Source organism: Bolinopsis microptera, chromosome 8 (genome assembly GCF_026151205.1).
Source record: "Bolinopsis microptera isolate Bmic1 chromosome 8, MBARI_Bmic_1.0, whole genome shotgun sequence".
Lineage (NCBI taxonomy): Eukaryota > Metazoa > Ctenophora > Tentaculata > Lobata > Bolinopsidae > Bolinopsis > Bolinopsis microptera.
In genome coordinates this window covers 337,849-355,302 of record NC_087079.1, presented here as the reverse complement: position 1 = coordinate 355,302, position 17,454 = coordinate 337,849, and the positions used below count along the sequence as shown (strand labels likewise).

General features: G+C 37.8%; 3 protein-coding genes across 4 annotated transcripts in view; 1 reads left to right on the top strand and 2 right to left on the bottom strand.

Annotated features, from left to right (window-relative positions):
- The window catches only part of LOC134819942 (porphobilinogen deaminase-like), a 102,579-nt gene that overhangs the window by 8,084 nt on the left and 77,041 nt on the right, over positions 1–17,454 (top strand). The gene's annotated exons all lie outside the window — the stretch shown is intronic.
- The window catches only part of LOC134819944 (transcription factor BTF3 homolog 4-like), a 66,583-nt gene that overhangs the window by 14,308 nt on the left and 34,821 nt on the right, over positions 1–17,454 (bottom strand). The gene's annotated exons all lie outside the window — the stretch shown is intronic.
- Positions 1,907–10,083, bottom strand: LOC134819433 (uncharacterized). The gene is made up of 6 exons (XM_063829381.1): positions 10,013–10,083; positions 8,740–8,872; positions 3,216–3,395; positions 2,779–2,888; positions 2,402–2,562; positions 1,907–2,142 (listed from the first exon to the last, which is right to left on the bottom strand). Exons 1-6 carry the CDS (start codon positions 10,031–10,033, stop codon positions 2,037–2,039), a joined length of 711 nt encoding a protein of 236 aa, XP_063685451.1. The 5' UTR covers positions 10,034–10,083; the 3' UTR covers positions 1,907–2,036.

Here is a 17,454-nt window from a genome sequence, read left to right as displayed (position 1 = left end):
ACCAGCAAATGTGAAAGATGGGGTTCCTCAATAAAAAACTGAGAACAAATAGCCTGATTCGAAAATATGAGACTACAATGATAATATCAACTTCCAATTTAAAACATATAGTACTACAATTCACACGAGATCTTTCAATAGAGTCCACATTTTACAGAATAGACTAAATCACTTTAGTGCTTAAGTTCTACTATATCGTATTAGGTTTACGCTTAAGAATAAACTTGATCACAATTGATATAAAGTAACGATAGGTTTTAATAAGTAATAAGTATACATGAAGGTAAAGGATGTTTAGTAAATCGTTTTATTCAATACGAAAAATAACTAAAATTCGAGACACGCACAATATTATACATAAGCTGAATTTATAACCCATAAAAATCTTAGCAAATTTTAGTAGCTAAAAAGAAGCATGCGTTTTAGTTAAGTAAGAACTGCTGTAAAAATGAGAGAATTAACAATTTTAAAGATGCCTATAAAATCATACAATATACATTATAATATGATAAAAAGAGAGATCATTCGGCTAGATTTTGTTTTGCAAATATATTTGCAGTTTGAGATAACTGAAGTAGGATTTTACAGTCCCTGACAAAATTTAGTACATTTTTGTTGCACGGAAAATATCGCGTTGTTCGGTTTATTTTTCCTATCAAACAATGTTGAGTAGGAAAATTTGAAATGCTTTGAAGGGACTGTATACGCCTTCCCACCTAATAAATTGGTTATTTTAAAGTCTATCAAAAATATAATAGCAATATCGGATTATATATACTCCATCGAAATCTATAATACAATCAATAATTTTGCGAGATACACATAAATTAAACAATAAATAATTTATAATTCTGACAATTCACAACGCTCAAATTCTGACAATTTTACTTAAACACAATTTTTCAAAATATATTATATTACCAAGAATTTATTGAAATACAATCATTAATCTTATTAACAAGAATCCCGCTTCTCGAGCAAGCGTTTGAAAACAGGATCGTATAATTTTTACAAACTAAAACACTGTCTTCATTTTAACAGTTACCTAGAAACAAGAAAAAAAATTATTTAAGATATTTTAGAAAATATATTTTAATTATTTTAGTCCAAAACAAACCTAACCTAATCTATAGTTACGTAATTAGTAGATTAATTGCACCTCGTAAAGGATAATTCTTAGCGCAGCCCCCTTTTACATCAGAAACACTTAACATTAAGGTTTAGCAGAGTTTAGTGTCGAGTATAAACTAGTTTTAAGCACTATCAAAATAGTAAAAACATAATTAACAATAGAGCACACGTATATTTAGAGAGACACCGAATTATAAGAAAAGAGTAATCGAGTAATTGGCTGAGAATTACTAATTAAGTAATTGGCTGAGAATTACTAATTAAGTAATTGGCTGAGAATTACTAATTGTGATACTCTCCATCATCTGCATAATTTATGAGAATTATGCCACATATAATACACACTGAGACTTCATTCACACCGGCTGATCGAAAATAAGATGTGTATAATCTGAAAATCAGTAGGTAACCATACATACGAAAAATAGATTTGATGACGTCACGCGGAGAAATGACGTCACACGATTAAAAAATCGATGATTGGTTCCCATCTGCCGATCAGCCGAGTTTAATTTTCCAAATCTAGACCTACGGATAAACCCAAAACCAACCCACCTATCGGATACTGGGGACAGCTGTCCCAGCAGTGATTTTCAAGTCTGATCTCCCCTACAACACAGCAATGAACCAGCAACTAACCGGCACCAGTCCGTTTACTTTTTATTCCTGCGTTCATTCCTTCGGGTTATTTGACGGGCAAAACAACATCATATTAATGACGTCACGTGTCATGATGACGTCATCAAGATAAGTTCATGTCTGTAATGACGTCATGCGGGGGAAACAAAGGTCACGTGATTGTATCGGGGAGCGGTGAGTTGAGAAAATCAGCAGCAGGGTTGTACAACTCTGTGTTCAACACCGCACTGAGGATGACCAAATAAGGACATCAGGTGAGACACGTGCTAATGGTGGTTGCCCTCTGTTTTGATGGTGTTAACCATGGATAGAGCAGAGGGGTTGGACATGGCGAGGGTTGTGGCAGCATTGAACGACTGGTGAGACAGTGTGCTGAAATGATACCATCTGTTAGTTAAATTGTTGGTATTATTAGAGTCATGTCAAGCAGTCTCGACAGGACGGGAGGTCACGAGGTAAGTTAGTATGTTAGGACTTGGGAGAGGTCCTGAAGACTCACGTCTAAAACTTTAACTTTGTTCTTAACTTAACCCTGACATCTCTGTTAAAGTGTTAAATATGTGCACTTGTGCAGGTAAAACGCAACAAGAGCAAAGTCTACATGAAGACATTATAACCAGGATATAATTACCTGAAGATGTGAGAGTTTATAGCCTGAGTGAGGTTGGGAGAAAGACTCCGGCTCCCGGAGGCGGAGATGGTGGGGAGAGGTACGTGGGTGGGGTAGTAGGTGGTACTTGCTGGCACTGCTGGCTTCGGCTTTGCTTTACGACAACAATCCGTTATTGTTACCTGGGTTAATATGGTGGATGGAAGTTGAGTAATTTAACTAAGAATATTATATACTTATCTAGCTTGAAACTGAGCAATTAAACTATATATATATATATCAGCTGAATATTGAACTGTATATGCATAAAAGGTGTTAAAAGCACATTAAACTGGCATGGCATTGAGCGACTTTAAACTTGCATCAGACTGATATTAAAGAGCGGCAAATTGACGCACCTTGAGCTTCTGCCATATCTCCTCCTCAATACGTGTCTTAATTCGCTCCCGCATATCATCATCTACAACATTGTCATCAACATCCACCGGGAATACAGTGAAATATAAACCTGAACAGTTATCTGAATTAGTAAAATAATCCATGATACATATTTACATCGAGGATTGTGAATAAAAAAGTACAGTTGAGCTGTAAAAAGAGTCCTATCTTCTCTTCCGCTAATCGCGTTTTTATAATCTAGTCCCAATCTAATACGCCGAGAACGCAATTGCGATTTCAATCATTAGAAACTTTCCGTTTCGTTGTACATGAAAGATCACTTCAATTTTGGCGAATTTGCTACAGTATGAAAAAGGAATAATTATTCAAGGAGCATGATCTAGCAGATTACTTTGTGCATTCATTGATTGAACAGCTCACTCCGCAAGCAACTTACTCCGCAGGATGTTGGTGTGACTAGGATCCAGGCGAGTGTAACTCTTCCCCTCGTAATCTGGGATCAGGTTCTTAACCAGCATGGTGATGAGCTTTGTTTGAGGGTGAGCGCAGTTCCTCGCCTTGGTGATGATGCTGTACAACTGTGACTTGGCAATTGAGATGTCGTCCCCGAAATGCACTGAAATAGTGACTGATTAGTGACTGATCGGTGTCTTATATAGTTTCAACAGACCAGATATGAGAGTCTGGAGTCTGGAACCTAGGTGGCTGGTAAGTGATTGCATAAGAAATGTAAGTACTTGTAGTTATAATACGCAGGAACACTTGCCAGGTTCGCCGGTTCGGACTCGGAAAGATGGACTATTTCTGCGAGCAATTTACGGTACAGCTTCTCAATCATAAAATCTAATCATGATAATTATTTTCAGTTCTGTATTAAAGATTAAAGATGTCCGTGTCGCATCTTTAATTTATGCTCAACGGCTTTTGGTAATGAAATATTTGGTCTAGAAGTTATGTAGTTATGTAATACGTACAAGTTCTGCCTAAATGAACACATTGCACCAATATTTATATATGAAATTAAAAAGTTAAAATCTAGTTAGGACTTAGTAGTTAGTATCGATAAAAATTGTAGATGAATATTGGGATGACAGGAAATGGTTATCCCAAGAGTTATTAAGGGCAAGTTTACTCTTGAACACAGTTTCTATATTCTGTGGAGCTTCTGTGCGTTGGGCCACTCTTGGGTTCGATATTTTTACCACTATTTACCCCGGCCCTGGACCTCTTGTGATCGAAATATAACGTCGGGGCAGTAAAATACCACGTAAAACAGCAATCATATTCCTTAAACCAGTGACTTTATGTCGATCTGATAAGATATAAGATTTGCGGATTCTTACGACTTAACTAAACCGCCGCGGTCTCTAATCATGGTTATACGATAAGTGTATACTGTCGTAATGTCGCCTCAAACTCATCTCCTAATTTGGTATGATAAGAATCAGAAACATGAACATAGACATAGTTCAAGGGGGCTATATTTATGAGTCGCATTTGAACTTAATTTCTCTTGGAGAATTTCTCTTTAGACTCTTAACTTGCGAACAAATTGAAGCAGCAAACTTTAGGCTAGAAACTTTATTGAATTGAAATAATCATTCCACGTAACAACGTCTTCTTCAGTTCTGTAATAAAATTGTTAAACATGTGTAAAAATTAACGACGGAAAGAAATTTAAAATAACATTAAAACAAAAACAGAGAAATAAAATTTACGAAATATGACCCAAAAAATGTAATTGCAAAAAATGTCAAAACAACAAAAAATACGACAAGAAGAAATGTAAGCTAATACAACTAAATACTGTACTACACATGATACTAAACTAATTAGTAAACGTAAAACTGGTTGTTCAGAATTCACAGTTCATGTGTAAAAACTAATGATAAAATCAGCACTTAAGCAACGATAACTCGGTTGTCATGGTTACTATCCAAGATAGTCCTATCAATACAATATTTACTAGTTAAACATCGACTAAATATTTATACAAATAACTCAACTCAGAACGATCATTCATTTCAGGACTTAACCTCAATATATACATCGCTTCTACAATCTTTCTACGAACAGTTTTACTCTGTAAATCAAGTAATTTAAAAGATAAAACTGGGGTTCGGTTAGGATGTAGAGATGCGTAGTGCTGTCCAACCCCATTCTCTGGATGTGCTCTAGGATTCCTAGCAGCCTGTCTGTGCTCCATCAGACGAGCATGGAGGCTTCTCTCAGTTTCCCCACAGTATCTCTTACCACATAACTTGCAAATAACTAAGTAAATAGCTCCTTTTGTTGAGCATGTTGTTCCTGTGAGTCTAGGGCAGATCTCACAATTGTTAGGGTTACCAAGGTCACAAGTCTTCTTATCCAGTGGACGAGAGCGGCAGAAGATGTCCTGTAACTTCTTACCAGGTGTAAAAATAACTCTGATGGGGAGTTTGTTAGATTTGATGTAGTTGCGAATCTTATTACAAACTGTTCCAGAGATGAATGGTAAGGTGAGTGGGACAGAGTCAGGTGTGGTTTGACGTCTTCTCCTAGTCCTCCTGTTCCTTGCGTTATGACTCAGAGGTTGGTGTCTATTTTTCTTTAAGAGATCATCGATGATCTTAACTGAATGATCGAGTTCCTGGGGTCCTGAGGAAGCAATTCCTGGGGTCCTGAGGAAGCAATTCGCATTACCTCGGAAAGTGGATGAATCGTTGATAAAAGAGGTTGAAGTGAACTTGACTGAATGTGCGTATAAGTGCAGATGGAAACGTAACAACGAATCCAACGAACCTAACGAAGCTCTGAACCCAGGACAGTTAGATTCTTTGTACAGGCAAGCACGCAAGAAGAAATGCCCGTTTCAACGACCCTACATCCCTGCACCACCGAACGAAGATCCACAACTCGAGATGGACTTGAAATTGTTCAACCGGTTTATGATGAGCATCCTGAGAGCACCAGATATCCAGCCACCATCAAACCTCACTTTTAATCAGCGAACTGGACTACGTACTCTCAAGGAAAGACCGAACATTCACATCTCGAAGTCTGATAAGTGTGGCGAGTTTGTCGTGACTAGTGTTGATACGTACCGGACGCTAACGATCGAACACCTGAACAAGAGCACTTCTGGAGTCTACGAATGGGTAGAGCCCACCCGTTCGAGTTACGGAGTACGCAGACCTGTTCAACGACCTACTCCTATAACGTATCAGAATCAAATTAACAAGAAATGTGCAGATATTGAATCAGAGTGTAATAGGTTGTGGCGGACTATTTGCAGTAACCATATGGAATTAGACTCACGTATTGAGGATTTATTAATATTTATTAGCTCGTACTCTACATTACCTACTATGTACACCCTGGTGAAGACACACAAGTTCCCACCTGATACTGACTACTCTCGTATCAACTTGGAGGATATGAAAGTTAGACCAATCGTATCGTGTTGTGGCTCACCTACAGAGAAGTTGGCTTGGTTAGTTACCGACATTATCAGTCCTTTGTTGAGAGAAGTACCTACTCATATGTACGATATCTACAGCCACCTGGACATCCTCTGTAGGTTACCAGAGAGTGAACTTAAAGGTTTACAGTTCTTTACAGCGGATGTATCAGCTTTGTATACGAATTTGAATATCAATGAGTGTATTGAGACAGTTATTGAATTTGCAGAAGAACATTGGAGTAAGTTAAGTACGTATTGTTTAAGTTTATCAGAAATTAGAGGTATCTTTACAGTAGTTTTGACGAATTCTTATTTTACATTTAATGGGAGACTTTATAAACAACTTTTAGGTTTATTCATGGGTTGTAGACCATCCCCTCCTGTAGCGATTATTAGAATGTGGAAATTCGAGCGTAATAGTATATATTTAGACAGTTATTACATCAGTAACCCTGTTCGGTTCTTATACAAACGGTATGTAGATGATGCTGGTTCCTTAGCCAAATCCAGAGAAGAAGCACTGGATATGTTACAACGCATAGCCGACCAGGATCCCGATAACAGAATCAAGTGGGAGATCGAGTTCCCGTCTACCCCTGCGGATTTTGTCCCGTTCCTGAGTACGGAAATCCGGATCGATGAGGAAGGAAAAGTGCACCACAGATTCTACAGGAAAACCCAGAACAAGGGGATAACATTACACCAGAAGTCACACCACCCGGACTCAGTGAAGGAGGAGTGTAAGAAGAACTTCTACCGTAATGCCACCATTGCTTCCTCAGGACCCCAGGAACTCGATCATTCAGTTAAGATCATCGATGATCTCTTAAAGAAAAATAGACACCAACCTCTGAGTCATAACGCAAGGAACAGGAGGACTAGGAGAAGACGTCAAACCACACCTGACTCTGTCCCACTCACCTTACCATTCATCTCTGGAACAGTTTGTAATAAGATTCGCAACTACAACAAATCTAACAAACTCCCCATCAGAGTTATTTTTACACCTGGTAAGAAGTTACAGGACATCTTCTGCCGCTCTCGTCCACTGGATAAGAAGACTTGTGACCTTGGTAACCCTAACAATTGTGAGATCTGCCCTAGACTCACAGGAACAACATGCTCAACAAAAGGAGCTATTTACTTAGTTACTTGCGAGTTATGTGGTAAGAGATACTGTGGGGAAACTGAGAGAAGCCTCCATGCTCGTCTGATGGAGCACAGACAGGCTGCTAGGAATCCTAGAGCACATCCAGAGAATGGGGTTGGACAGCACTACGCATCTCTACATCCTAACCGAACCCCAGTTTTATCTTTTAAGTTACTTGATTTACAGAGTAAAACTGTTCGTAGAAAGATTGTAGAAGCGATGTATATATTGAGGTTAAGTCCTGAAATGAATGATCGTTCTGAGTTGAGTTATTTGTATAAATATTTAGTCGATGTTTAACTAGTAAATATTGTATTGATAGGACTATCTTGGATAGTAACCATGACAACCGAGTTATCGTTGCTTAAGTGCTGATTTTATCATTAGTTTTTACACATGAACTGTGAATTCTGAACAACCAGTTTTACGTTTACTAATTAGTTTAGTATCATGTGTAGTACAGTATTTAGTTGTATTAGCTTACATTTCTTCTTGTCGTATTTTTTGTTGTTTTGACATTTTTTGCAATTACATTTTTTGGGTCATATTTCGTAAATTTTATTTCTCTGTTTTTGTTTTAATGTTATTTTAAATTTCTTTCCGTCGTTAATTTTTACACATGTTTAACAATTTTATTACAGAACTGAAGAAGACGTTGTTACGTGGAATGATTATTTCAATTCAATAAAGTTTCTAGCCTAAAGTTTGCTGCTTCAATTTGTTCGCAAGTTAAGAGTCTAAAGAGAAATTCTCCAAGAGAAATTATGAACATAGACGGCTAGGTTTACTTTTATAAATTTGCGATTCATTAGATGTGGCAAATAAGGTGGCGTCGAAAGCGGAGATTTCCCAAATCAAAGCTAAGGCTTTCGAGTTTCGTTTTCTAACTAGTAAAATATTGAGCGGCTGCAACTGCAGGTCTTGTGTCAAACAGTTGGGCGCGTATTAGTATCTGTGAGATATTATTCAATTAAATATAAGTAACCTAAGAAACTTTTCATATTGAACTAAAGGAAATAGAAAATCTTTGAAGTTAGCTTCCTAAGTGCAGTGCATCTACCTAACTAAGTCTTTGTGACCGAATACGTCATGATTTTTGGTATGAAGTAATTCAAGGTAAAATCTTTGAATAAACCAGAAAAAAATTGATAACCCGGGTATAGCTGAACGCAAATAGCACGTCAGAAATCACTTTGCTACAGAGTAATATAACGTCTATCACCGACCACACCTTCAATTCCTTCACTCAATAGGTACTTGAGATCACGGATCATTACAAAGATTCTATTGCCCAGCCCGAGCTTGCACATGTACACTATTAGCCAAGACAGGTGGGCTGAAGACTGATGTAAATGTGATAAAACTTACTAATATCGTCGAATTCAGTTCCCTTGGTAGCGATCCCAGTAGGGCACTTCTCCGTACGGTTGCCGTCTAGGAGGGACTGATGAGGCCCACCCCCTCCTCGGTTCTGGATTGCTAAAGCTATAGCGTTCACCAACTGAAATATCGTACGTCAGCTACCAAACTTTCTAATTGGAACCATTTATAATTAAATAGTCGTGTTTATTTGATACAACCATAGATTTTATATAAACTGATAAAACTAACTTTTAAAAGTGGATGACAGATATGTTTATTATCATGAGTTGGAATGAACTTTACGAATGAACTTTACGAAGGCTTATCTACCATGTTAACACATGTTAACACATCTCCTGCTACAGGAAGTCCGGAAGTCGTTAGTCTAATGACGCATTTGTAAAGTTTGTATGAAATATGATCATGATCTTAGCTCCGGAGTCCGGTTCATAAAGTATAAGATCGCCAAATGAAGTAATTTGAAGGCCGGGGTTTTACTTTAAACTGGTGTTCCAGTCAACTCCTCGGCATCAGCTAACTATAATACGGCTCTAAGCTCTTGCTAAACAATCTAACTATTTAAAACCGGTGTTTATGTCTTTTCATCTTACAGATGTTTATTCCACCATTAAGCTCCCAACGAATCCTTAAACCACATCTTAAACATCACTCTACAGATCGCATTCTTCAACGTCAAAGGATACAAGGTCGAGGGATAGACTATCCTTTCCCCACTGCAGAATTAGGACACCTTTAAGTTGATCCTTCCAATATGTAGACTCAATTGTAAATCGTTCATTCTGACTCGTTAACCAAGGGGAGGATTAATATCGCTTGACACCACAACGGCAAGAATAACGCTTTAATACCCAATTCACAATCACAACTACATATTACATAACTTGAATACCAGTTTGAAATATGACATTTAAAATTGCAATGGCCACCGTGCTTCACATGATTAACAATCTTAGAAATGATAAACAATCTTAGAAATCGCAATATACATGTATATGGGGAAGAAAAATCTCAAAAAAGATAAACGGGAATTTATGTGAATTCTTTTTTTAAGCTGTAAGACTAAGAGGATTGCATCTCATGGGTTATAAGGCAGTGCCGCCTTCAAAAAGCAATTTACTCTTGACATTTGAAATGACAAATCCGAGATTGGTTTTGGTGGATAGAGCAGTTAAGCTGTATACAATTCAAACTTCTTTTGTGCAAATGTGGAAATAAAAAAGTGTGGTGATAAAAATGCGGTAAAGTGCGTTAATTTCACCTCATCAGGGGAGTTCTCCATGGAGGCAGTAGAACAGTAAGGGTGAACTGAAGACCGCAACTTCTGGGAGCCTGGCGTCGAGTAACTGAAATATTTTATTGGCAATGACAACAGGGTTAAAATGGTCCCCTGACGAGATATTGCGATCCCTTCTTCTGTCTTCGATCCAACGTGAATGACCGGTTATAAAGAAGTTAGAATAATTTCCTCGTTAGGGTAAGGTTAGAGCTGATGCTTTTTGTTGAGATTGGGTTAGGTTAGGGTTGGGATCAGATTAGGAGGGTTAGGGTTTCGAATAGTCGCTTAGGACCAGCTAGAGAACGCTGTTTCGAAAAATTAGTCACGTGACAGTCGAGTGTTAGAGTGATTATTCATCATCATCCAGAACAAAACTATGTAGTATGTTTTGGTATAACTATAAGGTAATAAAGTTTGTACACCTAAAAGTAAAAAACAGTTTAGAAGTATCAAATTAACGTTATTAAAATATAGAATTTCAATTAGTCCTTCAAAAAATTTTAATAATATGCAGTAACTAAAATATAGTTGTATTACTGGAAGTTAGAGTGAAATTTCTATTAGTGAATTCATTCAAGTTATTGTTAAGTCGCAGAATAATAACTTCTACATACGACTTTAATGTGATACAAACAATTGTATATCTTATATATTTATACTAGTGTAAAACCGTGCCTTCGGCCAGGGACGTTACTGTCACAGTTGCAAGGTAAAGTATACAACCGCATTATATATTTGATATCACGATAACGCTGTTCTTATTGAAAGTTATGAGAAATCTCCCCTACAGGTGAAACAAAGCCGGCGCAAGACGTGAGCCTCTAAGCTTTATATAGTATAACGTGGGCTCAACTAATTAGTACATGTTATCTCCTCGTTCTCTCTCCATCCATTTATGTCACATTATCTGGATCTAAATCATCCATTTAACCATTTACCACCGGCCGATTATATTAAAATTAGCTTATGGGCTTCGTCAGAGTTTTGTCAGCCTTTATACCGAAAAAAACCAGTCCCATAACACTAGTACGTTTTTTTTTTTTGTTTAACGTTCGGAAATTACAGACACCAACACCAGGACACACACACATTCTGGTGTCTCTTAAGTTGATGAACTCTTAGTATTAATTAAATTAGAGCAGACTATCATTTCGTTCATTTTAGGTAATTAGCAGAATTTGGTATCTAATAATGTTTTGACTGGCGAGGGGAGACTAGTTTTCTCTATTCACACTTCAATCAATTTCGCGCACTATCGTCTTCAGTCTCAAGTCTTGGATTGACAATAACATTGTTATTAAACCTTTCGTTCAAAATCTATTTGAAGTTTGCCATGAAGATCTTGGTGTGAGATCAAAGTTCACTTTTTTTGGTCTTGCGTTTGCCAAGCAAATGCAGATAGAGCACAGGATTATGGTGAAAACGAAGACTCATATATCAGGGATTCCCGATTCCTGTAAAACGAAATCATTAATGAGTCCATACAGTTAATGGATTGTTAATTTATCTAAATATTTAATCCTGATTTTTAACAGAAAAGTTATAGTTATACACTAGAAAAATCACTGCACTTTCCTTTAACCTGTATAACTTTGTCATTACGTTGTATGACCCGCCGCGCACGCGTGGCGCGGCTCCCACTGTATCGTCACCATAAGTGAAACGGACCGTGGGGGTCGCAACGGATACAAGAGGCGCGAAAGCACATGTGTCATGGTTGATCAATGTGCGAAAGTTATATTATAAGAAAGATGCATTTTATTATGTACTGGTAAGGTATAAAAAGTACCTTCCTTACGCTCTTTTTTCGTGACAGTCGGAGCAGAGCCCACATTTTAGCCAAAAACACCATTTAACTCACCGAGTGCAGGATCTCTTCTCTGAGTATACCTCAAACTGACAGTAACAGTATCAAACATGTGTTTATTATAGAGTTACTAGAGCAAAAAAGCCCAAAAAATGCACGATTTTAACATAAATGTACGTACGTAATCTAAGTCTAGGTTAAGTATTTCAATCGCTAATTAGCGCTAACTAGCGTTAGCCATACGTTTTAAGATTGTCGAGAATAAACCCTTTTTGTAGCACTCAACGTCTTGGACCGTCATATTATGTGTATTAATAGCTCATTTCGTGTAAGGTAGGGTAATATAACACGGCCGGAGTGTTTCTATGATTATAATAAAATGTCCGTTACACTCACGTTACCTTTCCTGCTGACATTAAACTCGGTATTTCTGCAGCTTTCTCGGACGGGTCACGTGAAGAGAACGTGACGCATTATATCAAGTTCCGTTACTCTACATACCTGCAATCTACATCAGAATGGTTCGTTGGTCCGTTGCAGCACGTGTGTGACTGCATTTCTTCATTCTCGATCTCGTGTCTTTGTAACTGTCAAGCTTACACTAAACCTGGCCAGCGATAGTTAGCTTGTTTTAATTCGACGCATCTTTGTGACGAGACATTTATAACTTCTTTGCAGGCGGTTACGTGGAAATTGTATTTGTAAAGGGTTTTCTCAAGTAATATAACTCAACAACATTCTGGGCCTAGTTCAAATCATGAAATATTTATTTGAAGCGGGGTAGTTAAAGTAAAGTGTTTCGGTTTGTTTCGTGTAACTTACTACATAATGTAAAATCTTATACCAATGAAGAAATTTTTTTAAACCTACAGATTTAATCCATACACTAAACATGGAGGCCGTCATTTACTTCAAATACTCGGTTATGTTCGGTAAATGTTTTCAGTGACTGAATTTTTAAGAAAAATTTGAAAAAGACGTACTATGAGAAGAAAATATTTCCCTAATTCCTCTGTGAAGCTGTATCCTACTCAAGTTTCAGGTTTGTGGCATGTTATACGTATTCAGACAACTCAATCGCTCTCTTCAATTGGTTCTTTATCAGCCACGTAGCTAGCATGAGGCGGGAAGGCGAAAGCCTCCCCTGGCGATAGCCTTGCCTGCATGAAATGTTTTTCACAAATCTACTTATGTATTTCTACAGGGCTATGTATGTGCCCAGAATGCCGGATAATGTGGCCAAAATACTTCAATTTTATCAAACCTTTTTCCCGGGCTCCGTCCCCTCGCTGTGATCCGTCGGGGATCGGCTGCCTGGCAGTTAATCTTGATATATGCAAGGCAGGCTGTTGAGCGTTCTTCTTGACGGACAATATTAGCTTATTACTAGTTAATATCAGTTAATTAATTCCTCGATTTATTCGAAGGACATCAAAATTAGTATCTTTTATAATTCGCAGCTCCAGCACGCTTTTTAAGCAGTAGCTAAAGGTGATAGTTTGTCTGGAAACCCTTTTCACCCTGTATGGCTGGCGACTTTACACCTTCGTGCTTTAATGTCTTATCTAAGACCCAAACCCTCTCGTTGTGAAAAACCTGCTACCTCTTGAGTCGGGAGTACGCAGGCGCTCAGACTTCACAGGACGAGGATAAAAAGAATTAGGAGTCCATGTTACCAAAATGCAAGGAGATATTGGAGAGTGGAATCTTTTTGTCAACGAATCAAAAACAGAGTTCCACATTATCTATCTGGCCGAGAAGAACGAAGTTGATGACCAACGGAGAGGCCACTTCGAGGAAGAGAGCCTGGAGATCATCTATCTCACTGTTCCAAATTGTGCAGCAAAGAGGACTTAAAAAAGACGATGTATTCTGGGCAAATCTTGCTTTCCAAACGTGAGCTACAAGAAAGTTGGGAACCAAGGTAAACGCATACTCTTAAGACCAGACTTTAAGATCTACGAAGGCCCAGGTGGTCTCCGTCTAATTTAATGAATAATGTAGCTGCTGGGGCAGAATTCAAGGCAGCTACGGAGTAAAACTGGATTATCTGCCACAGAAAGCATCTGAGGCAAATTCATCAGGATGACTTACCCTATTATAATCAAAACGACACCCTTTACAAGAGATGTGAGGTGGTTTCCTCTCAGTGAGTCGTGTTGGCAGTGCACGATGAGGATGCTCGGACATGTCCTTCGCAGTGATAACAACTCACCTGCACAGCTTGCATTACACTTTGACAGTAGAGAGTCAGAGTACTAAAAAGGGTAGAGTAGGTAGACACCAGTCGAACTTGCTTAAGACTATTAAAATTTGATTTAGGTAGCATGGGAACATTCCATTTGTAAATACAGTCGATTTGTACAATTTAAGGACTTTTAGCCTCTGATTGAGCGGGATGGAAGAAGTTGTTTATAGCTTGTGTATCATTTTTTCTTTTTTTCTGGTACTTATAGATCTTTTAGATGTTCATTTTGTTCTATTTTAGAATTTGAATAAAGTTATATAATAATATAGATAAGAAACTCACGAGGAGTATATCAAATTTCAAGTGATAAAGAAGACAGATCAAAAAAACTTATTCGGCAACATACTTTCCTAGCTGTCATCTATCTTAGTGAAGACACTCCCTACCCGGCCCAGGTTATTGCAGGTTTGTGAATGTTTTATAGGATTTAGACAACTCAATCTTCATTCTATTATAAGTTTTTTGATGATCCAATTTGTTGATTAATTTGAGGGAAATCTAAATGGGTAGCTATTTGATAATACGACAGCTCCAGCACGCTATTTTAGCTGTAAGATAAGAAACTCACGCGGAGTATATCAATTTCAGTGATTAAGAAGTACAGGGATCAAAACAACTTATTCGAGCAACTACTTCCTAGCTGTCATCTTCGTGTGAAGACTCTCCTACCCGGCCCAGGTTATTGACGGTTATAGTGAATGTTTTATTAAATCTAGGATTTAGACAACGCAATCTTCTTTATATATAAGTTTTTGATTGATTCTTCAATTTGTTGATTATATTTGGAGGAAATCTAAATGGGTACTATTTGATAATACGGACAGCTCAGCACGCTATTTTTAAGCTGTAAGATAAAAAGAAACTCACGCGGAGTATATCAATTTTCAGTGTAAAGAAGTACAGGATTCAAATCAACTTATTCGATGTAATTATTCCTAGTGTCATTATTTTGTGAAGACTATTATCCTACCCTAGGTTATCAGGTTTTGTGAACGTTTTATTCATAAGATTCAGACGCATAACTTCCTTCAATGTTCAATCTTATTTTAGCAATTATAGATACTAAAATTCGGATACTTATTTTTTGGGGGCCGGGGGAATTCAATTACCTATTACGGGCCACTGCTATGTTTTTTTATAATGTTATAACACTCTACTCACTATAACAAAAGTACAGCTGCCATGAATGCGCCGCTTTAAAGTATAAACATTAAGAAAGTAACATGGAGTATATTTCAGGTTTCAGTTCAAGAATAGGCGGATCAAACCAAATCAATATTCCATCTAACAGTCTCCTTAAATCTTATAGCTCTGAAATCATGGTAACACAAATTAGACTGATTCATTTGCATCAATTTTAATGACTGTCAGGTAGAAATTAATATCATTGAACCCCAATGGTTAAATTTTGATGAATCATAAAAGTATACTAGTCTGAGACAAAATTGGATTTTGGAGTGTTGAACTATGGATTTTCAGAATCTGAAGAACGGCGATTTACTATACCGGGAAGCATTTAATATAACACTCACACCAGAAATAGGGTTCAATCCGACCGGCTATTAGGGGTGGGGGGGGTTCACCCTGATTTTTTTGTGAAACTTGGTTTCGAGATACGAGTTGACAAAAAAACTAGGACCGGTGACGAACTTTTGAGGGGGTCACGGACCCCCAACCGCCCAACGGTGCCCGCGGGGCAGCCCGCCCAGATTTGTTCACCAAATTAGCCCCAATTTAGCTAAATACCCTTGGAACATGACCAACAAACCTGAATTGAGGTGGCTTTACTTGTAAGCTAGAGGTCCCCTTGAACTAGTATATGGAATTTTCAGAAAGATTGGACAAAAAAGACCGAGTTATGAGCCAAAAAACACATATGACCATATTTGGCATACGCACAAAATTTGATCGATTTTGGCCCATAAATTGGTCAAATATCAATATTTTTTGAAATGAAACCAACTTTATATGGAAGGTAAGCCTAATACTACACATTCTTCTATGATTATCAACTCAGTATCAATAACTGTGGATTCTGTGTTCAAATAATCGCCAAAAATGAACCAAATCGCCCATATCTCAGTTCGCGATTTTTGCAAAACTGATTTCGTTCAAACAATAGAACTCAATAAGGGTCTTCATTATTTTATTTGATATCAGAATAACGTTAAGAATCCGGGGGGGGGGGGGGGGGGGGGTTCAAGGGGAACATTGGGGAATTTGGGAAAGTCCCCAAGATTTTCTGAGTTCCCCAAAAAAAAGTTCCCCAAAACTCCCCAAAGGTTACCAAATATTCCACAAAATTATTAAAAATTATTAAAAATTATTCAAAAATTATTCAAAATATCTCTAATTACATTAATACCCTTAATGTTTAACATGTATGTTCTTATAAGGTATAATCTTACTATTGTTGATACTTGCAGCATGATAATTTGTTTGGCATTATAATTTTTTTGGGGATACTTTGGGGGATTTTTGGGGTCTTTCTGAAGTTCCCAAAAAAAAGTTCCCCCAAAATTCCCCATAATTTTTTGTTTCATTGATAATTTTTTGGGGACTTTGGGATTGTTCCCAGGTTTCCTGAAGTTCCCCAAAAAAGTTCCCCAAAGTTTCCCCCTTGGACCCACCCCCAGAATCGCATTTCGACCTTAAGTTTTTAATATGGAATTTTGAAGTTAGGCCCTTTAAAAAATTTGGCGGGCCAAATTCTGAATTTGCCGCGGCATTTTTCTTTTTTTGCCGATTAATTGAACACAGATCCACAGTTAGGTAGATACTGTGCTGATTAATCACTAGGAGAATGTGTAGTATTAGGCTTACTTCCATATAAAGTTGGTTTCATTCAAAAAAATATTGATATTTGACCAATTTATGGCCTAAATCGACCAAATTAGGTGCGTATGCCCAAATATGGGCATATGGTTTTTGAGTATAACTCAGTCATTTTTTGTCCCAATCTTGATGAAAATTCATATACCGAGTTCGGGGCACATTAGTACAAAAGTAAAGCCACCTAAAATCCTGGGTTTTGGGCATGGTTTCTGGGTATTTGGCTAAATTGTGGCCTATTTGGACCAAATATGGGCGTGGCTGCCCCGAGGGCCCGTTTGGCGGTTGGGGGTCCGGCCCCCTCAAAGTTTGGTCACCGGTCCTAGTTTGTTGGGTCAACTGCTATCTTCGAAAACCAAGTTTCACCAAAAAAATCAGGGTGTGAACCCCCCCCCCCCCCCCCCACCCCCACCCCCCCCCCCCCCTTAACTTGATTCATGAATGTTATGAATTTTTGTAATAATATAGAGATAAAATGGCATCTAGATTCTCATGTAGACTAGAAGCGCACAATTTTTGGGAAAAAGGGTTACTCAA

Coding starts and splice junctions, on each gene's coding strand:
- LOC134819433 (XM_063829381.1), bottom strand. CDS start 10,033: ATGGAGAACTCCCCTGATGAG. Junction 3,396..8,739: donor AACTGAATTCGACGATATTA/GTAAGTTTTATC, acceptor TCACTATTTCAG/TGCATTTCGGGGACGACATC. Junction 2,143..2,401: donor ATAAACTCTCACATCTTCAG/GTAATTATATCC, acceptor GTATCATTTCAG/CACACTGTCTCACCAGTCGT.